Source organism: Lepisosteus platostomus, chromosome 15, assembly GCF_059453375.1.
Source record: "Lepisosteus platostomus isolate fLepPlt1 chromosome 15, fLepPlt1.hap1, whole genome shotgun sequence".
Classification (NCBI taxonomy): Eukaryota; Metazoa; Chordata; class Actinopteri; order Semionotiformes; family Lepisosteidae; genus Lepisosteus; species Lepisosteus platostomus.
Genome location: NC_142625.1, coordinates 21,133,552 through 21,155,248, shown reverse-complemented (window position 1 = coordinate 21,155,248; position 21,697 = coordinate 21,133,552). Strand labels below are relative to the sequence as shown.

General features: G+C 43.2%; 1 protein-coding gene across 3 annotated transcripts; it reads left to right on the top strand.

The window, feature by feature from the left end:
• Nucleotides 1-1,313: 1,313 nt before the first annotated feature.
• On the top strand, nucleotides 1,314-21,305 carry ncoa6 (nuclear receptor coactivator 6). Of its 3 annotated transcripts, none has more exons than XM_088608297.1 (15): nucleotides 1,314-1,454; nucleotides 3,628-3,900; nucleotides 4,252-4,407; nucleotides 4,741-4,863; nucleotides 5,134-5,262; nucleotides 8,108-8,908; nucleotides 9,779-9,922; nucleotides 10,057-11,353; nucleotides 11,609-11,730; nucleotides 12,007-15,003; nucleotides 15,458-15,511; nucleotides 15,756-15,789; nucleotides 16,149-16,190; nucleotides 16,436-16,599; nucleotides 17,753-21,305. In XM_088608297.1, exons 2-15 carry the CDS (start codon nucleotides 3,669-3,671, stop codon nucleotides 17,803-17,805), a joined length of 6,348 nt encoding a protein of 2,115 aa, XP_088464423.1. In that variant the 5' UTR covers nucleotides 1,314-1,454; nucleotides 3,628-3,668; the 3' UTR covers nucleotides 17,806-21,305. The 3 variants fall into 3 exon arrangements, with proteins under 3 accessions (XP_088464423.1, XP_088464425.1, XP_088464424.1); XM_088608298.1 differs by having other exon boundaries at nucleotides 1,357-1,454; nucleotides 3,661-3,900; XM_088608299.1 differs by lacking the exon at nucleotides 16,149-16,190.
• Nucleotides 21,306-21,697: the final 392 nt, after the last annotated feature.

The following is a 21,697-nucleotide window of genomic DNA, read 5'->3' as shown; positions in this document are numbered from 1 at the left end:
GCACAGTAATACAATCTAGAAATACTGTATTGTGTTACAAAATCACATCAACAATCCATTAACAGAAACGGGAGGCTATCTACAAACTGGCAGGTCTATAAACTGGACAGGACACTAGTTTATTGCAAGGTACAGACACACAGTGGCTCAAGTGTCTCATGGACAATTTAGGTACCCTCTTAAACTAGCCAGTGTGTCTTGGATGTTGGGAGAGAAATAGATAACTCACAAAAAACCCATGGGTGTGATGCGAGACCAAGCTAACTCCACAGATAAGGTACCCAAGCTTTAGTTTTAGAATGAAACACAAAAGCTGCGAGACAAGGTCATTGTGGTTTTGTACGTAGTTATGATTTATATGCACTATATCATATAGTATATGCATTTATATGCGCTATGGTTGATGGCGATGTTGGAATGCACAGGTGATCGATTTAAAACAATTCTATATCAGGGCATATGCTGTGGCTAGTTTTTTTATTTCCATTACTTTATCATGATTTACGTATTTGCAGAAAACCGGTTGTATAACTTGGTTTAAGTGGTTGCATACATGTGGGCAAAATAAGGCGTTATAAATCCGACTATGACATTATTATAACCCATAACAGCAATAAGGACAATGTAAAGAGTGTCAGGAAATCATACATTTCTTTAAACTAGTTTTACTGTATCAGGCCACAGTAAGAGAAGTGCGCTGATACTGCTGGAGGACGGAACATTTCTATTTTCTGTTCGGTCTGTGATTCTTTCGTGTGCTGCGAGTGATAAGAACGACAATTATTAGCATTTACAGCAAAGTGCAAAAAGAAATAAAGTCGTTTGCGTGCGCAAGACATTAATTTAACAAAATGTTGTTCTTGCTGCTCAACGCCAACACACACACACGCGCGAAGCGACAAAACATCACGGAAGTGTGAATTTACAAGGTAACGTCGGACATGTTTTTATTAGGTAATAAATTACACAGTGTAGCAGCGAATATAACAAAATGCAGAACTAAGTCGTACCCTCCTGTTCTGCTATAATAAATCCTTCACTACTATACTGTAGACTGTAAAATCAATTATTGGTTCGATTTTTGTCAAAGAGGATTTCGGTTTACTGAGTTTCAGAGCAGCTCACAACCAATAGCTTCGTCCCTTGTTGCGGAGCTAACTTCTCCCCCTGTTCTCCTTAGCTCAGAGATCACCGCCATCGGCGGAAACTACGGCAAGCGAAAAGATAAATCTGCACGACGCCCTGAACGATTCGTTTACGCCAATTGCGCAGCCTAACACTACACGCCTCATGCTAGGAAGCAGGAGCAGATTGATTTGTGAATAGGGCGAAAACGAGAAAAGGCTGTCTAGTGTCTGCCCACCCCCCCCCCCTCGCTTCGTGTTGTTGTCACGGCTGCCTGCTCCGTTTTTTTTTTGTTACCGAACAGGAGTTGATTCCAATGGAGTGATCAGGTAAGGATTAAAACCCAGCCTATGTGCTTGTTCTGCTTGGCTTAAAGAAAAAGATTAAAAGGTGTAACTGCAATAAAGCGAGGGCGTTTTTACCGACTATGGCAGAGATTCAGACCTCCGGCTGCGGAGCCGGTGTATAGCCTGCACATCCATGGTGGCGGAAAACCAAACTCGGAGGGCCTGTGATGGTTGCGTTCATACATCGCAAATCTCGGGCGGAAAACGAAATCCGCTCCTTTCGGGTTCGAGCTCGCGTCTGTCGTACGGTTTTCGATCTGAAGCGAGCAGGGGGGACGCCTTCGCGTCTCGGAAACCTGCAGGTTGAAACCAAAATGTCACCAAAAAGGGTTTTCTTCTGACTGCTGACGCGCATCGTTGGGATAACATCTCCACCGTAACCATCGCATGCATCTCCTCCAGACTGGAAGCCAACAGTGTGTGTGATGTTTGAAATGATGGAAATAAATTACTCGGCAAATGCAAAATATGCAGCATTTTAATATGGGTGCTATCATTCTTACAAACCATTATTTTAAGGTGTCAAAACCCTAACTTATATTTTTCCTGTCACGATCACAGCTTTTGTTTCTTTTTACTTGAACTCAAATTTATATTGAGATTTTTAAAGAAATGTATTTTCGTGAGAAATGGTTCCTGTATATGATCTTTTTAAGATGTACAATAATGCCGCTCTTGTATCTTGTACATAACTACAGTGCACAGACTGCTAAATGTTACTGAATTATCTTATAAGCTGCTCGGATTCGTTATAGTGGTTTAAATACGAATATACATGCATTTTCTGCATTCCTTGTTGGTCATATTACTGCCAAAGATAAACTGTTTTTGAGGAGGAATAATTACTCCTTCTGTTGACTCTATTATTAAATTATTAAATCCATGCAGGGTTTATTCATTTTTCCTAGACGTAAAGGTCGTTTTTGTCAGTTGCTGTCTGTCATGCTTTTGCGTTATCTGTTCAGTTTATTCTTGGAGGTCAAGATTGTGTGAATTCGTGTGTGGTGCTGGTATCTGGTATTTATTTTCTGCATGTAAAAATGCTGAAAAGAAAGGGGTTTATTATGAAACTCAGGTCTCTGAATACTCTTTCGCTTAGGTAGGCTGAATGACCATGGGGTACGATCATTTTATGCTCTTATTTTTATAGTTAATGTCACAAATTGTGTGGTCCAGCCCAGTCTCTTCTGTCAAAGAGCTGAGCTTCAGTTGGATTGCCTCTTTTGAAGGAAAATTGCATTGAACTTCTCTATAATCTGAAAAGTTGAAGAAACATTGTGCATTCTTCTTCAGTGATGGTGCTTCTTTGGAAGCTGTGATGGTGCATGTCTGTCATGTTTCCAACCGCTCATGAAGGCCGATATAGCAGCGTAGAAAGCACAGTGTTGACCCTTGTAATAAGATGTTTTATACAGAGAGGTCTAACCTTTTGTATTCAGAGCTGGGGAGGTGCCTTGTCCTATATTCAAAAATAAATTGAACAAAGTGATCAGGACTGGTGGCAAGACTACTTCCACAATCCTGGACTCAGTAATGGAGTGATATATTATTAATTTTGCACATAAAATCTGAGATGACCCCTCACCTCCACTCTTTTTAGAATATACCTTCCTATCCTCAGGGAGAAGGTATTGCATCTTCTGTATAAAGACTAAGAGATCACTTCTTTCCTTTATACCTAAAAGCGTTCAACTCTTCTATATTAAAATGTTTGTAGGTAGGGATCACATTAGTTTTGTTTTTGGATTTTTGTAAGACCAGTTTTTGTTTTTTAACCCTTATGGTACTGGACGTTGAATGTGGTCCAAACACCAAACAACTTTGTTATTGTTGCTGCATTATATTGTGGTCGTATTTGTGTATGAGCTTTGTGATGTGCAAGACATTCCTTTAGGAGCAATAATTGTTCATTCAATTTAGAATGTTTATGAGAACATTAAAAATAGTTTTTTGTTCCTGAAATGTTTTTTTTTCCCATAGCTGATAAATGTAATTGAGATCTTAACAGTACTGGGCCCATTGTACAGCTCCTGTGAGCCGCACTGTGAGGTTGTCAGGTAGTCTGTTTTGACCTTTTTTTGTGCTGCACCTGATTGGCTGTTACTTGTGTGAACCTGAGCTCAAGCCCTTCCCACAATGCCTCTCGGTTCTGCAGGGTTGGTTTTGATCAAGCCTCGCTGCTCTACAGGAGGGGCAATGGCAGACTGGCAGGGCCGAGAGCCACCCTCAGCGTGGACAGCACCTGTGGGCGAACCAGACACGGGGCTGGACTCTGGGGTGGAGGATGACCATGACCTCTCACCCCGGCCCCGCTGCCAGGACAACAACTCCAACATCTTCATCGCCTTTAAGGGCAACATGGGTGATGAAGACTTCCAGGAGAACCTGCACAACTTCTTAGAAAGTATGCCAGGCATGCTGGAACTAGGTGAGCAACAACGCGATAGCATTGTGAGAATTAAAATACACTGTACCCACCACATTATGGATAAAAGCAAAGATTTGATCTCACTGGGAAAACGATATTGGATCACAATCTGTCTATGCTTTTATACAGAACCAAGTACAGAGGTAACAGTGGAAATTTGTAATAGTGTGACTAGGGTAGTAGAATCCAGCATCAGGTATGGACATTTACATAAAACAAAACATCAGTGCAAACTCCTACTTTTCAGTGCCTTAACTGCGAATTCTGTCACTCACACCGGCCGCGGCTGGGCGTTGGCGGGGCTTCTTCGTGGTTTCCTCTCACCCGTCTTTCCCTCCTGTGCCCGGGCAGACTCGGAGCGGCTGCTGCCCCAGCGGCTGGAGCCCTGGAACAGCGTGCGCGTGACGTTCAACATCCCCCGGGACGCCGCCGACCGCCTGCGGCTGATCGCGCAGAACAACCAGCAGCAGCTGCGCGATCTGGGCATCCTGTCTGTGCAGATAGAAGGTGAGCTAGGACAGGTGGACAGCCGTTTTGAAATATTTCTGCAGTCCGGGTTTGGAGAAATATTTAAACCAGATGTTCCACGGATTTCTGTGTGAAGTTTCTTTATCATCATTTGGAAACATTCCCCAATGATATGCAGAATTTTTTTTTCCGTTGATGTATTTTTTCTTTTTAGTTTCAGCAAATTGGTTATGCAGAACAAGACCACATGAGCAATGTGTTGCTTCTAATGCTGTGACTGTTGATCAGATCCCGTGCAGCATTGATTCCAGTAGTTCACTAATGTATATATAATGCTGAATGTTCTGTTTCAATCATGGTGTTTGTGTTTAGGGGAAGGTGCTATAAATGTAGCTCTGGCACAGAACAGAGGTCAAGAGGTCAGAGTCAATGGACCCATAGGGGCAGCCAATCAGATGAGAATGGATATGGGCTTCCCCATGCAGCAGGGTCCAGGTACAGTCTCTACTGACTATTCTAATAATTATTCAAAGCATCATCAGAAACATGTCACTCGCTGCATGTATGTTGTTCAAAAACTAAACTGTGGGTTTTGGATATAGATGATACATTCAAGTACCTTTAACTGTGCCCTAAGCACTTATTGACTTGGCACTTGGAGAATAATCGGTTGAGTGTCAGGGCCTGGTGAAAATCGATGAAGAAAAAGCAAGAAGGGAGCTAACGTGACCCTTCCGATAGTTGCCGATGGTTATTTTCTTACAGGCCCCATGCGGATGAATAGCCCCTCTGTGTCCATGGTGACCTCCGGACCAGGAATGGGGGCGCAGCTGCTGGTCCCAGGAGGGGGTGCACAGATGCGGGTGCAGACGGTGCGGCCTCCTTCCCACACAGGTAGGGTCTGTCCTCGTGCTCGGTTCTCTAGGGGTGGGCTTAAGCCGCTGTGATCAATTAAGACAGAGGGTGCATGGTCTTGCTTTTTTATCCACATGCTAGTTTTCTTCGTCACCAAAAAAATGTAATCGGACGGGTAAATATTCAAAGTACTGTTTGAGTATTTCTTTCCAAAAATTAACAGATGCCTGAGATCCTTTTTCCCGGGCTTTACTAAATGGTGAAAAAAAGGTACTAAAAGCCCTATGCAAGCCTATATCTGAATGAGGAAGTGTTATTGAACCACCATATTGTACTTCGCTTGATCTTCAGAATATTTTCAAAACCTCTCTTCTGGTGAACAGTAAATAGTACAGCTGTTGTTTACAAAACCCTCATTTATCCTTGATTGTATTTAAGGGAAAATGGTCAAACAGACCGGTCACATGATGTGATTGATGTGACTGTTTGATTTTGTGCAAAGCACTTTAATGTTAACTGCTCAGGAACTCTTTTTCTAAATCAGTATGACTCTTGGTGTACAGTAGACTCCTGTATTCTGTCTGCTGTGAATATTAAGAATATGAAGGAAACGATGTAAACAATAGGCTACTTTGAGCCTCTTTGAGTCTAATTGTTGCTGTTTAAATCTGTATGTATTATCTCATGTTTCAGTGGTTTTGCAGTATGTTTTTATTTTGGTATGTCAGTGGCCTTTTGAAATATTTGGTCTGTGAAAATACATAATCGGGTGGTCATAATGCATTTCTAATACATGAGCCAGTGTCTCATTCTCAGACTAATTGCCCTGAAAGTGGAATCATTGCTAACACTTCTATCATTGTTGCCTCTGACATTTTTTTGTGTTATTATTAAGTATTTATATTTGACATTTCTGTTTTAGTCAGTCCAAGATAATCAGAAATGCTTAAATGTTCATGTGGGGGTAATATACATGAAGACAAACACATAAATGGAAATGGTGATGATGATTTTACCTGTTCAAAGAATGAAGCTTGGTACATGATATCATAAACTGACGGATATCAAGTGTTGTTAAATGGATATTGATTGCTCACAACTTGGCAAACACGGTACTTGTTTTTTTTAAATATGTGAATGACTCAGTTGTATAGGTGCTCATCGGCCAAATATGTTTGTAATAGAGTTTGTAAATGTAACATTAGTATCCTCTTGCATAATGGTATGGAATGCTGCTGCATTAAGAAATAATGACAAGAATGTACACGTTTCATTGATTATGCACATTAGAAGTTTGAAAAATGGAATGTGCTAGATTTAAAAACAACTCAGGGAAAAAAAGAACCGCATGTAATAATAATAATAATTGCTTACACTTATATAGCGCTTTTCTGGACACTCCACTCAAAGCGCTTTACAGGTAATGGGGACTCCCCTCCACCACCACCAATGTGCAGCCTCACCTGGATGATGCGACGGCAGCCATAGTGCGCCAGAACGCTCACCACACATCAGCTATCAGTGGAGAGGAGAGCAGAGTAATGTAGCCAATTCATAGAGGAGGATTATTAGGAGGCCATGATTGGTAAAGGCCAATGGGGAAATTTGGCCAGGATGCCAGGGTTACACCCCTACTCTTTTTGAGAAACGCCCTGGGGTTTTTAATTACCACAGAGAGTCAGGACCTCGGTTTTACGTCTCATCCGAGGGACAGCGCCTGTTTACAGTATAGTGTCCCTGTCACTATACTGGGGCATTAGGACTCGCATGGACCGCAGGGTGAGCGCCCCCTGCTGGCCCCACTAACACCTCTTCCAGCAGCAACCTTAGTTTTTCCCAGGATGTCTCCCATCCAGGTACTGACCAGGCTCACACCTGCTGAGCTTCATAATAATAATTGAGTAGAGTGTCCAGAAAAGCGCTATATAAGTGTAAGCAATTTATTATTATTATTATTATTATTATATTCTCCCTGTGTTCGTGTGGGTTTCCACCAGCTGTTTAGGTTCCCTTCCTTAGTATAAAACCATGCTGATTGGCTTCAAGTATGCAAAACGTGTCTGTGTGTTTGCCCTGTGGTGGGCTGGCATCCCATCAGGGGTGTATCCTGCCTTCCACCTGTTGCACGTCTGGGTGGGCTCTGGCTCCCTCTCAGCCTCGAATCGGAGGAAGGGGTTAGAAAATGGATGGATTTCCGATGAGCTAGTGGAAAAGGTCATTTTAAGGAGCATCAGAAAAAAGGCAACTAATGCCAACCTTATTTTTAAGTAAAAAAAAAGTATGAGAGGTGCAATTTCGAATCTTGTAACAATTTAAATGAATATTATCTATATAATAATGTGAGCCCTTTTGTGTAGTTGTATCCAGTGCCACCTGGTCAGGATGGCAACATTTGAAGGCGGGTGCTCAGCCTTGCTTTATTGAGTTTTGTTCACTTCTCTACCTCAATAAAACAGCTTTAACAAATTCCCTTTGGAAACGTCCACTTCAGGCCATGTGCTTTAGACGGCATCACATTATTATCAGTCATTGTTGTCTTCAACAATGTGTATGAAGAATTATTTCTTGTGCATTTTTGGTTCAAAAAGGATAAATGAGCATAAAAATATAGTTTTTCTTTGGTGGTTTTCCCCCCTTCAAAATTTACGGCGATTTCCTAACAAGCAAATCATTTTTTAAAACTCTTAAGTAAAATGTAGGAAAACACGTGCTTTATGTTTTTTTTTAAATCAAACCATATTCGTATGATTTTCTACGAGTCTATGAGAAATCTTTGGAGTCCGTTAAGTTGCCGGCATCTTCTAGATATTTGTTGTGATAACTTATTGTCGCATACGGAGCGATTTGGGTTTTAATCTTTGTGCCTGTGGCTTCTTCCTCCCAGATACGATGGACCCCCTGCTGTCGGGTCTGGCTGGGCAGCAGCAGCAGGTGCAGCCGCCGCCTCACGTGCCCGCGCCCCTGCAGGCCCAGGCTCACCACATGCCGACCGTGCAGGCCGCCAGGCAGATGAACCCTGCCGCCCTCCAGCAGCTGCAGCAACAGCAGCCCCAGCACCCCCCGTTAAGCGGCGCTCGCACTCAGTTCACGCCGCCCAACCAGATCCCCATTCCAGCGGGCTGGAACCAGCTGCCCTCGGGCGCTCTCCAGCCCCCGCCAGCCCAGGGGCCCCTCGGACCTGCCTGGAAGAAAATGCCCCCAGCGCAGATGGCAACACGTCCCTCCCTGGCAACGGTTCAGACCCCCAGTCATCCTCCCCCTCCATACCCTTTTGGCAGCCAGCAAGCTGGACAGGCCTTCAATGCTATGGGGCAGCAACCTCAGCAGGCTGGGAACCCCCAGTTTGCAGCCCCTCAGCCCAAAAACCTCCAGGGACCCCCTGTGGTGGCTGGACCTAGGGGCCCCCCACCTCCACCTCCTTCTGCAGCCCCGCAGACACACCTCACTTCCAAGTCCCCCGTCTCCTCTCCCTCGCCCTTCCAGCAGGGCTCTCCTGGGACACCGCCGATGATGGGACAGAGCCCAGCTCAGCTGGCCCCTCGCCCCCCAGTCCCGCAGGGCTTTCCCCAGGCTGTCAGCTCCCCAGGCAGGGCTGTGTTAGGACCGCAGGGAAATATGCAGCCTGGATTTATGGTGATGGCCCAGCAAGGACAGATCCCTCAGGGATCCCACCCTGGAATGGGAGGCAAGTTGGTCTTCTGTCCAATCCCAAGTGTTGTTCACTTTCCTTTATGTCTGACTTATTGGGATCTAGTAATAGTGATTCAAGGGGAACTGCAACACTTATTTTATATTTTGGGTTTAGAGAGAATCGGCATCGATGAGTGCATTTCAAACTACATTGAAAGTAAAATGTACATGATCATGTATAAATCCTCCAATTTACATCACTAAATAGACAACATTTTCAGGTATGCGCAGAGCCATATTGCCATACATCTCTTTTAATCCAATAGAAATATTGGTCTTGACTTTGAGACGGTTCTGCCGACAAATACTACAGATCACCTTGGAACATTTCTGCGGTGTAATGTCTGCTGCACAGCCTGTACTTATTCGCCTGTACATCGCATTACTAAGTAAAGGCTGTGACTAGTGAGCAGGAAGGGCTGCTTCATGTTGCGATCCTCACCAACTCTCGCTCTCGCCCGTGGCAAGACCAGCAGTTTGTGACAATGTGGTGATCGTACAGTAATTTCACAAAATTCAGGATTTTGTGCTTAATTCGGTATTTGCAAAATTTATTTTGTTGATGAGATTTTATAACCGGTCTGAGAAGTTGTGACTGCAGTTCCCCTTAAATAATCTACAGTATTTAACAGATTTGTCATGTAGCACAACTTATGTAGTTAGCTATCTGTTCATATTGGTCTTTTAATCTCATCATTAATTTTTAGATATTCAGTGCCTATTTAAAATATTCTAACTTTGCAGAATAAATATGATTCCATAGCTTTGTTTTTTAATTCAGTTCATTACATACAAAAAATGAGTTAGAGTAAGTAATAGCAGTACATTTGCAGATGCATCTTACGTATTGCTGTCATCTTTTTAGGCATTCCCAAACGACTGCCCATGGGGTTCCAAAATCTACAGGGCAACCAGAACTTCCTTCAGGGCCAAGTGACACCTAGCACTTCGGGAACCCTTGTAAACACAAATCCCCAGCTTCAGAGCAGCCAGAGCATTCAGCATGCAGGTATGTGTATCCCGTATGAATTCTGCAGAAAATGTTGAATTTGATCATAGATCATCAGGTGAATGCAGAAAATGCAGCCCGATTTTTGTTTTGTTGTTTTCTAATTTTGTATTATGTTCTGTTCTCTAATCCAGGTGTACAGCCCTCTGCCTCTGTATCCAACCATATGCAGGGAACCCATGTTCAGCCGAATGTAATGGGTCCTCATGGTAGCATGAACAACCAGCCTCCTGGGAGCACTGCAGCTGGTAGCATGGGGCAGCCCTCACAGGGCATCCAGACCCAAATGATAGGAATGCAACATCAGCCCATCCCCTCATCCCCAGGTCAGATGGTCCAAGGCCAAAGTGGGCAGACAGTACTATCCAGGGCTCAGATCATCAACCAGGGGCAGATTCTTACTGGGGGGCAGAACCCAAATATGATTCCTCAGCGAGGAATGACTCCTCCAAAACAGATGATGCCCCAGCAGGGCCAGACCATGATAGGTCATGGACAAGTAATGGGCAGCCAGGGTCATCAGGTCATCCTGCCGCAGAACGCTATGATGGAGCAAATGATTGCCAGTCAGATACAAGGGAACAAATTTGGAGCTAAGGGTCAGGCAGGTGTAATGCAAGGACAGATCATGAGGGGGCCTTCACCTAATGTGCAGGGCGGTCTGGTCCAGTTTCAGACTCAGTTAGCTCAACAGCAGCAACAGCAAGCAACACAACAGCCGCAACAATCGCAACAAATTCCTATGAATGGCAACCCCAACCAAGTAATGGGCCTCCATGGACAGCCCATGAGGCTTCCAGGAAGCCATCATTTGGTTCAGCAGCAGCAACAACAGCAGCAGCAGCAGCAACTGCAACAACAACAACTGCAGCAGCAGCAACTACAGCAGCAACAGTTACAGCAACAACATCTACAACAACAACAGCAGCAGCAACAACAGCTACAGCAACAGCAACAACAGTTACAACAGCAGCAACAACAACTACAGCAGCAACAACAGGTGGTACAGCAACAGCCACAGCAGCTTAGTGACCCCAGTAGTAGTGCTGGAGAGATGGCATTGCAGCAGATGCTTCCAGATGTCCAATCCCAGCAACCACAGCAACAGGGAATGGTGGGCCCCTCTCATATGCAGGTTGGTAATGGACATTTTCCTGGTCATGGAATGCCTTTCAATACCCAGTTTGGCGGTCAGATGCCCATGGGGAGTCCTTGCGTGCAACCTGGTGGCTTCCCTGGAAACAAAGATGTAACTTTGACCAGTCCCCTTCTGGTCAACCTGCTGCAGAGCGATATTTCGGCCAGTCAGTTTGGTCAAGGGGGAAAGCAAACAGGAGTTAACCAGACCAAACCCAAGAAGAAGAAACCACCACGCAAGAAGAAAACCAATAACGGTGGGCCACCAGGACAGCAGCCAGATGATGGTCTTGGGTGAGGAAAATTCAGTATCTTCTCTTCTTGCGGACACGGTAAAACCGTTGTGTAAACCTGTTTTCACGAGTTTACCCACATATTGATTTAAGCTTAAGACCGCATGCTAAAAGCATGCATGTACAAATGAGTAATTAAATTCCTAGTTTTAGGACCGAAATAGTTTTTCTGCCATTATATTACAAATAAAACACAATGGAAAAGTTGGTTTTGTAGGGGTAATGTTTTAATTGAGGGGCATTTTTTTGGCTCTAGTGGACTTGATGGACGACCTCCTGGCATGGAAGATGCTGAGGGACAGGCCTTGACTGGAGAGCAAGGAGTGGGAATGGACACAGCTGGCCCAAAGATTTCAGACTTCACAAATAGGCCTCCAGGTCAGTAGTAGAACATGGAACTCGCTGCTTTATTTACATTCTAGCCTTAATCCAATATATTCCTTTTGTTTTGGGGAAAAATCAGTAGTTGAATCACTTGGGGCCTGTTGTAAATTCCTGGCTGGTGGTAAAGCAGAAGCAGAGAAGTGTAGACGTCCCACAAGGAAGAGGTATATAGTAGTTGTTGATGATCTGCTCAACATCTGTATTTGTGTTTTGTGTTCTGTGTTCTGTATTTGGTTCCTTGACTCATTGGTCTTTATATGGTGTTTTTAGGGTTTCCTGCTCAACCTGGAGACCAAAGAACCCTGCAGCAAATACCCATTCAGTTCATGCAACAACAGCAGCAACAGATGCAGGGTCTGCCACCAGGCCAGGCAGGGGTGATGTCCCAGGGCCAACCTCAGATGCACCAGAATCAGCTCCAGCAGCAACAACAACAGCAGCAACAACAACAGCAGCAACAGCAGCAGCAGCAACAGCAACAACAGCAGCAGCAGCAACAGCAACAACAGCAGCAGCAGCAACAGCAACAACAACAGCAGCAGCAACAGCAACAACAACAAATGATGATGATGCTTATGATGCAGCAGGATCCCAAATCAGTCAGGTTACCTCTGCCTCAGGGAGGACCTCAGCCTAGAGGGTCCCTTAATCCAACAGATGGGCAGAGGATGCCAGTTCCCCAACAAGGCAGTATGCCAATGATGATCAGTCTACAAGGATCAGGCACCATTCCTCCTTCCCCAGATAAACCCAGAGGTCCTCTAATGGTAAACCCACAGTTGGCTGCAAGGAGAATGCCTCTTGGGGAAGCAGCACAGGCTGTCCCATCTTTAAGCTCTGAGGAAGTTGCTGGCATGCACACTCTGCAGGATGGTTCAACCTCTGAAATGGGTCACCAGGCTGGAAATGGTGGACCACAGATAGTTGGCAACCCAGGTGCTAGCCAGCTAATGATGAAGCCTGGGCCTTCACCTCTTCCCCAGCATCAGGGTGCTAGCCCTCAGCATCAGTTGCAGCAGCCGCAGCAGTCGGGTCCCATACCTGGTTCACATGGTCTTCATTTTCCCAATGCTCCCACCACTTCGCAGGCTTCTCGGCCTAAGACACCAAACCGGGCCAGTCCTAGGCCCTACTATCCACATACTCCAACCAACCGTCCTCCGAGCACAGAACCCTCTGAAATCAATCTCTCTCCTGAGAGGTTAAATGCTTCCATTGCTGGCCTTTTCCCCCCTCAGATTAATATCCCTTTGCCCCCAAGGCAGCCCAATCTGAATCGAGGATTTGACCAGCAGGGTCTTAACCCTACCACCCTGAAAGCCATTGGACAGGCTCCGTCCAGTCTAACGTCTCTAGGTAACAGTAACAATGGACAACAGACTTTCACTTCAGGCAGCAATGCAGGTGGTACAGGCACCAAGCTGGAGAAGGTTAGCACAGGAGGTCTTGCAAAGAGGAGCAGCCCAAGCAACAGCAGGCGGTCCAGCCCAGCTTCTAGTCGTAAGACAACCCCAAGTCCTGGAAGACAAAATGCAAAGGCCAAGCTTGCTCTTACTTCTCCCCAGCACCAACAACCCATGGTGAATCCCCAAAATATATTAGGGAATCCACCTCCAGTTTTACCCAGTTCTGTTGGCAATACTGTGCCATCCAGTACTTCAGGCACGCAGCACATTCAGAACCCTTTCCCTTCTCCCCTTGGCAATCCTACGGAAATGAACAAGGAAGGCCAAACCACAGCAATGGAAGCACGCCATACAGCACAGTCTCAAAGAGACCCCTCGTTACCAGAGATAAAAAGTCCCCGTGCTTCTCAAGAACAGAAGTCTATAGTTGAGGAGTCATCTAGACGAGATGCCTCTGTTCCAGAGAAAGTTCAGCCACTGCTTTCAACTCCAGAGGATTCCAAAACTGCTCCTTCTCCTACTCTGAGAGATGCTCCGACGTCTCTCGGCCAGCTTCTGGACATTTCAGGCGCTCCCAATGTTTCCTTACAGCCCATTCTGGATGGTCCTCAAGAAGATGATCAGAATAGGAAAGTGTCTCCTCGGTTTGCAGGGGATCAGGAGGCCGTTCAGAATCCTAGCACTTCACAGAGCAATGATGCAGCCACTCTTGCTGTTGTGAATGATTCAGAAACCTTCCCAAATACCAACCCGGTGCCAAATGTGCCTGCTGTCATGCAGAGGCCAGCCTCATCAACTTCCATTCCTTCCAGCCAGATCACGGTTTTTGTCACCTCCAATCAGATCAGTTCATCTACTAGTGCTTCAACTCATGTTCCCCCCACCTTAGTGTCTACTGTAGTAACTGTGCCTAATAAGAATATTAAGTCTTCTGAAAGTCAGGCGTCCACCTCGGCCCCTGCCACCTCCCGCCCAGCTCAGTTTATTACAGGACCAGTGTTCATCAACCCCATCTTTCAGGTGCCTGCTTCTCCCATGCCTCCTAGTACAAATGTGATGACCCAGCCAGTCACTATGGTTGGGCCACTTCAAATGCCATCTAATATTCAGTTTTCTCCAGCATCTACAACCACTCAGCCTGCCTCCATCAACCCACCCAATACCCAGACCACTCGCCCTCTTGTCCTGGGACAGGTTCAGGCATCTTCAAGCCAGGGACCTCCTGCGAATGTCTTTAACCAGTCCCAACAGCAGCACCACGAAACTCCAAAAGAAGGGAACCATGCTGAGATTCCTTTGTCCAAGCCTGGCCCTGTAGAGCTACCTTCACCACGTCCAAATACCATTCCTTCCCCATCCTCCCAGCCTCTGACTAGTCCTCCACCTTGTGCCAGTCCAGGAGCAGTACATGCCAGGAGGAGCCCAATGTCTCCTACAGCTACATCAAGCAAGAGTAAGCTTGAGAAAATTGGCCAGATGGGTGTGACCAAAACAAGTGTGGGTGTGTCTGAATCTACACCAAAAAATGAGGACCATCCAACACCACCTGTGGTTGAAGCAAAGCCGGGATCAGCTGTTGAGAGCCCATGTCATCAGGCTTCTCATGTGAGTGCACAGACCAACCTTCCTGAGGGAGAGCAACAGCGTCCTGCCCCCTTGAAAGTTGCTCCTGCCCCTGTACCTGCATCTGCTGGATCGGCTGCTGGGCCTCCTAATTCTGTGGGCAGCTCGCCTGCATCAGCAACACCAGTTACTCCCACAGAGGGTCCTCCTATTCCTCCAGTGCCCGAGACCAGTCAGCTAGCGCAACAGAAGGACCCGACACAGGACAAAGGGTTGCAAGGGAACACTCAAAGCACAGGTAATTTATTTCAATCAAGAAATAATCATTATCACAGGATAAAATCCACTTTCATCTGCACTTTAGCCATAGCGGAGGAATAAGAATAATAATTGTTCAACTGCTAACAAAGTTCCAATTTTAAACCTCATATTTACTTTAGAAAATTAACATTGCTCTTTCCGATCATGATGCAGCGTAGTGGTGTGTTAAAGAGCTGAACTGGCCTCAGTGAGTGCTAACTGCTGCTTCTATAGCAATAAACAATACAAGTAACTGAACCTCATAACTGAGCTTTCTGTGGAACTTACTGGTTCTTAATGTTTATGTCTATCATCCAGCATAGGAAAAAAGCAGTGGCAGACATCAAGATAAAAATACTTGCAGTTAATGCATGATAATTAATATTCGAGAGTTATGTGCAAATGTTTACCTCAATGTTTGTCCTTCACCAGTTCCTTTGTTTTGATTTCAGCATCCAGTCAGCCTGAACCCACACAGCAAGAGCTCCCTACAGTTGAGAAAACTGGTAAGCCGATCATAATTGCTTCATATTCTTAATAACAAGTGAAACAATGGAGAAATTCATTATTTTCTTACTTAATGAGAAAGGATCAAATTTGCAATATACCATGGGTAAAACCACATGGGTTTATTTTTAGTAAAGTCTTAGCACATTATTTTAAAAAAAATTAAATTAAATTATTTTGATCGTTCTTAAAGGGAAACTGCTTGAATGTAAGTCATTAGTAGTAACATTTATTTTTTCACAGGCGATGAAGCTGCAGCTACTGTAACAGAACATGGGTAAGAAGTCTTTAAAATTTACAGATATCCTTTTAAAGCAAAAAATCAGGAATGATTTTGACCTTTGTTGGAGGCCCTCTTATTTTCTCTGCTTAAATAGTTATAGAGTTTAAATAATCTATATTGATTAGGGATCTTGAGTATTTCTATATCAGATGGAAGTAAATAGTATATTCAGTATATTCTATGATTTATGGGTTAACTCTGGTGGTTTTCTTTTCCATTTCCATTCCCTAATTTGGTGTACCGAGCTGCTCTGTGTCAGTGTAAGACTTCCGAATCACTTAGTTTTTAGATGATACATTTCTAAAAATGTTATTCAATATTAGTTTACTGCTGTTTTTCCACTTCTATAACAGATCTGTAAAGAAAAGAAAGACGCCTGTCCATCTTGACCCGAGGTATGTATGTGCGTAGCTTGGTCTTGCACACGACGTCGCCATTCCTATACGATCAGGCGAAGTCGGACGGTATCTGTGTTAGGTGGGGAAAAACAGCACAAGAGAAACACTCTCCTGTACACCCCTGCAGTCTGGTGTGATCAAAGCCGCAGCCCAAAGCAATCCAGACGCGGTGCCTAGGTCTTCAGAATGCGCAGGGACTGTTCTAGCTGTCCTTAATGGCGGCGCCTCCCGCTTTTCTTTAGGGAGGCCAAGGGCGTGCCCGAGAAACCGAAGGCCTCGATCAGGCGCAGCTCCCGGGCCGACAGGGACACGGAGGAAGGAGCGGGGCCGCTGGAGGCTGCGGAGAACGGGCAGAGGAAGAGGTCGGCCAGGCCGGGCGCGGCCAGTGCCAGCACTGCCCTGAAAGGTACAGAGGAGAAATCGCTGCCCACTGCGGGGTGGGCCGGGGTCCCGGAGCACGAGTGACCAGGGCTCGAGAAGACTGCCGGATTGTCTCTCTAAAATAGTGCTTCCCCAACCCACTGTCTGCTGGTCCAGCTCTCCATCACTGATGCTCTTTGAGGGCTTTAACTGATCGGCTTGTTTGTTTAGACTTGGTTTCTTTCTGCATTCAGTACCGAGTTTCAAAAAACGCTCTGCTTGAAGCAAATTGTTTCCCGCAGTTAACAGCAGACAAACCTTCAGCCAATCTCTGTCTGGAGAAAACACTTGCTTACTGTTATTTATGACTAAAAGGGTTTTAAACGTATTCATTTCTGAAGAACAGACACAGCTGGAAATGAAATGATGCATCAGTCGTTCCCACAATGAGCGTTTATTTTTCCATCTGCGGCGGCTGACTTGGCTACATTTCAGACAACGCACCTAAATAAGGGAAGTTCTGAAACTCGTAAATTTCCAAATATGACACAAAATAGAAATTCTATTAGCCTGCAATTAAGAACTCAGCTAAAACAAAAGCAAGAAGAGATAGAGGTCCCCCAGTTTCAGTTTTGGGAACCCCTGGTCTGACACAGGAGTGTCCAGTCTTGGTCCCTGTGGGCAGCTGTTTCGGTAGGTTTGTTTCTCCCAAATATCCAGTTCCACTAATTATGGGGCCTAACAGCTTTCCCCACAGTTTGATTCAAATTTTGGTCACTTAAAGAGGACCTTAAGATGTGTTTTTAGAGGACTCGTCGCTGTGACCCATTCTGAGCCTGCACTTGATGACTGCAAAATAATACGCTCAGGTTTAACAAGAAGGGCATTTGGACGGGGTGTGTAGGTGGTTGACTGTTTTGTGGGGAGCTCACCAAGTCGTCTTCAGAAGGTCCCTCCTGGTTCTTTGTTGCCAGAATGGTTTGTGCACCTGCAGGTCCTGTTTTTGGAAAACTGGGTTACAAAACATTGTGAAATCCATTTGCTATGTAGAGTGAACCTCCAAAAATGCGGAAAAAAACAACATTGCACAAATGTGGTTTTCCAGGAGTTTGAGGAACGTTTTAAGCTGTTTTTTAAAAAATACATACTCCCTTGGTTAATATTCCTTAATTAAATTAAACTCCCTGCTGTCTTTACAGATTCAAACACAGGCACCAGCCCGACACAAGCCAAGCGAAGGAAATCAAAATGACCCCTGTACTGTTAACCTGTGAATTGTACATTTTTGTGAATTTTGATCATTTTTGTTTTTTTATTTTCCTGGGCTAATTTTCTTTCTAATGGAAGAAATAACTGTGTACAGATGATTGTTTTAATAATTATAATATTGGTGTTGTTTCCCGCAGCAATGTGAGTTTTAATTTAGAAGAGTTTTCATTTTTCAAATGCTGGAATAATTCTGTTCAGACATCTGATCATCAAAATGCCTATTGTATAATTTTTGTTGCTACTCTGAATTAAATTTTATACTACCTTCCTCTGTTTAAAGTAGATCATGGAAGCCATTAACACACATCAGGGTAGATTACTGCTTCTCCATTGTTTTAGCAGTAAAATTGATTCTTGTATTTTAAGTGTTCTGTCCTTTCTATTTGGCAATATTTTATCTCTCCTTTTCTTTACACAAATCATAGTCCTGATGTGACTGATTTTATAGTTTCGTCCCAGCTGTAAATGACGGAAATACGCACGTCAAGATTGCTATTCTGTGTATATGCCTTCATGCTTTGTTTACTGGGACGATGTTCAGCTGTTAATTATGTTGCTGGTATTTTACGTTTTGGTATGTGTAGAGTGCTCCTCTTCATCTTGACAGCGAAAAGAGCCGGAAGCACATGTTTTTTTTTTAACTAATTCACTATATCAGAGGAACCATGAGTTTAGCGCATCATTTTAAATGTGTTGAGCAGGGAAATCTTGTCATTGAGACTGTGGGATGTTTTTTGAAGTAATTGGCTAAAGTTTTAAACAGCATCATTTTCAAAAGGAAACGGTTCATCAGGCTCTCTTTTTAACAGCAATTTTGTGGGTTGGTTTACTTTAGATGTTAATGGCCGGATTTATATGTGGAGCCTACGTCTTAGATCTTTCAGGTGAATAATAACCCAACAAATAACCCAGGAGTGCTCACTCAGGTTAAATTGATTGTAAAGTGGAACTTGATGCTGAACATATAAAGCAAATTGAACAGATAAGGAGTTTTCCACCTTCTACAGACAGGGGTTGCTTTTGAATAAATTCCCTGTAAGGACCCATTAAGCAATCTTGGACACGGTTTTGGTTTGGGAGCAGTTAAAAACAGTGGTACTGGTGTTTTAAAGTTAAAGCTGAACTGTAGGTAGGCAAATCCTCTGTTAATATTTAATAATAATTACTTACATTTATATATACATTTTTGTGGAGCCACCTGAACCAGTCTGTGGTCTGGGTGTTGATTTTACAGGGCTAGACTGAAGGTGAAAGGTCTCCCTTTGTGTCTGGGGTTATCCAGACTATGTCAGAGGCCCTGTGAGTGGCTCTTGGTTCTCTAGCTGGAAACAGCTGAAATAATGCACTGCATCTTCATTTCCATGGCTGCTACATGCCTGTGTTCTGAGGAGCCCATTTCCTTGAAGGACAAAAGAATCCTGGAGCCCCTTGCCTGTACGGCTTCAAAAACAATAATTATGGCTTTAGTATTCTTGTGCTTTGGAAGATTATTTTCCTCTTTCTCCAAATTATAGTTTTGCTTTTTGATATTACGTATTTATTTTTTAAATTGTGAGCCCAAATAGATTTTCACATCCTACACATCTTGCATTGTGTCCACAAAGCACTTTACAGGCCCATGTTTTACTGTACTGGGTATATTTAAAGCTGAATTTGGACATATCTTAGAAAGCTGAAAATTCCCACTTATAATGTACTTTCTTTCACTCCATTGATTAGGTTATCAGCTAATTGAACTGATTTTTCTGAAGTTAACTATTACTGATTTTGCTAATTATGTTTTAAAGAAAAGGTTGGATTTTTTTCTTAATTATTTTATGGATTTCAAATGGGAACCAATAGTAAATAGTGAACCGTTTGAGAAAAGGGGTTTTGAACTTTAGTGTGAAAATACTAAATGGCTATGCACAGTTTTTTGCTAGAGAAACAGTGCTGTGTCATGCAGTAACCTTTTGGCAGAAACCCGAACAGAATTTCTGTATAGTTTTTAAAAATCTGGATTTACTAAAGTTAATAAAGCCACCTGTCACTGATTTTATGCACATTTTCTTCTAAGTTCACTTATTGCTATGATTGGTCCTGTCTCATAAACCAATATTCAGTAAGTGTCAAATTCAAATTGATTTAAGCTAATTCTGCCCTTAGTCAGCTATTGTGAGGTGGCACATGATACATCATTCTACTTAATATCCATGACTGAAGTGATACTTGCTTTTTTTTAAAGAATAACTTTATTTTCTTTTGTTGCCAAATGAATGAGGATGAAATTTTACAGTTAAACCAGATCATTGAGTGGAGAGAACCTATAACCACAGGCCCTTTTGTGCTGCGGTAGTCTACCTACAAAAGATCATAACCTGCAAAGTGTGGTCTTTACTGAATGTTTTGTATTGATGATTTTAAGGCAAAGACAATCAGGTTTTACCTGTATATGATTTGTTCAAGTGGTTATGTAGTACTGAGACAGTGTACAGTTACAGAAGCTTGGGATTAGTGTGCTGGAGATGGAGTATTTGTAATTGTAGGAGATACGTAATCTTTGTAGCCACCCCCCTCCCCCCCCCCTGCAATGCAAGAACAGTTCTTAGAGAAAGTCTTCAAATTAAAAAACTTTCACAGAGGTTTTGGCAAACCCAACTGCATATGGAAATTTAAAACCGGAAATAAGAAATAACAAACAAGTATATTGAAAACTAAAAAAATCACCACAGAAACTCCTTTTACCTATGGAGGCACTAGCTTTGACCAATTCACATGTGTACAGTGTTGCGTCTCTCACCAGGTGTTAATATCACAGCCAGGCAGCTTCAAACAGTTTCTCGGTTCATAAGAGTGAAAGTGTGCGATTCGCTTGCCTCATTGTCACAGTGGGTGGTTTTTAGATCATAGTAAAGTAGTGTCTTCATAAAAATGTTTCCCCTTTCATGGAAAGAAGTATTTTTTAGGTGATGCCATGTTCAGTTGTAGTTTTGGGACAAGTTTTTCTTTCTCTATACAAGTATATGAAGTGTCGGTTTTAGAGTTTATGAAGTTGACAGAAAACCCCCAGAATCCAGCATCTCCAATATTAATTCCCTGGGCAAATTTACCCTTGAGTGTGCCCTCCCATGTAACTGTAGGGGTAGAAATTTATATGAAAAATAATATGTTTTAGTTTGGGCTTTTATGTTATTTTTCTTTGAAAGTGCTTTTTCAGTCTTAAGTACTGTATGTGAATAGAAGCTAATTTGTGTACCAATGCCTAGGGTTTTTTTTTATTGGTTGTTATTTTTGTGGTTGTAAATACTTTTGTAGAATATTTCTGACATAAGTTGTAGAAATGGACCACAGTAAAACACATGAATTTTTTTTAAATGACTATTTTAAGGGTTTGTATCATGTAATAGTGTGATGTTCACAATAAATGTTACAATTTCCTTAAAACATTGCTTGTCTATGGCTTGCAATATTTAATCCAGATGAGCATTAAATGGAAAATTCCTACTTGTGTTCCTGTTTGAAGTTTGTTTCCTTTCTTTCCTTATGAGTCCATAATTAATGTAGCTTGTACTGTATATAGATGTGTGCTGTAAAAAAGATCTAACAATATAATGGTCAACCACAGAACCTCCTGATAACTTTAAAAGATAATGGCCAAATGTAGTATTCATTTGGAATTTTGAATTTCATTTGTAATCCTTTTTTTTCCCATGATTGTAATGAAATTGACTTTTAATGGAGGATTAGTAGGGCCCAATAGGAAATGAGTTGAGTTCTTAATAGAATTCCAGAACTGCACAGGAGCTGGGGAAAAAATGCAAATTACAAAAGTTAAGAAATAGTCTACAAATTTGTGTGGTACAAAACAGGAAAAAACAGGTTTTGTAACCTTCTAC

Excerpts from the sequence above, each read along its gene's own strand:
- ncoa6 (XM_088608297.1), top strand. The coding sequence starts at position 3,669 with ATGGCAGACTGGCAGGGCCGAGAGCCACCCTCAGCGTGGACAGCACCT. Across the intron at positions 5,263-8,107 it reads GCGGCCTCCTTCCCACACAG|ATACGATGGACCCCCTGCTG; the intron begins GTAGGGTCTGTC and ends TCTTCCTCCCAG. Across the intron at positions 11,731-12,006 it reads CTTCACAAATAGGCCTCCAG|GGTTTCCTGCTCAACCTGGA; the intron begins GTCAGTAGTAGA and ends TGGTGTTTTTAG.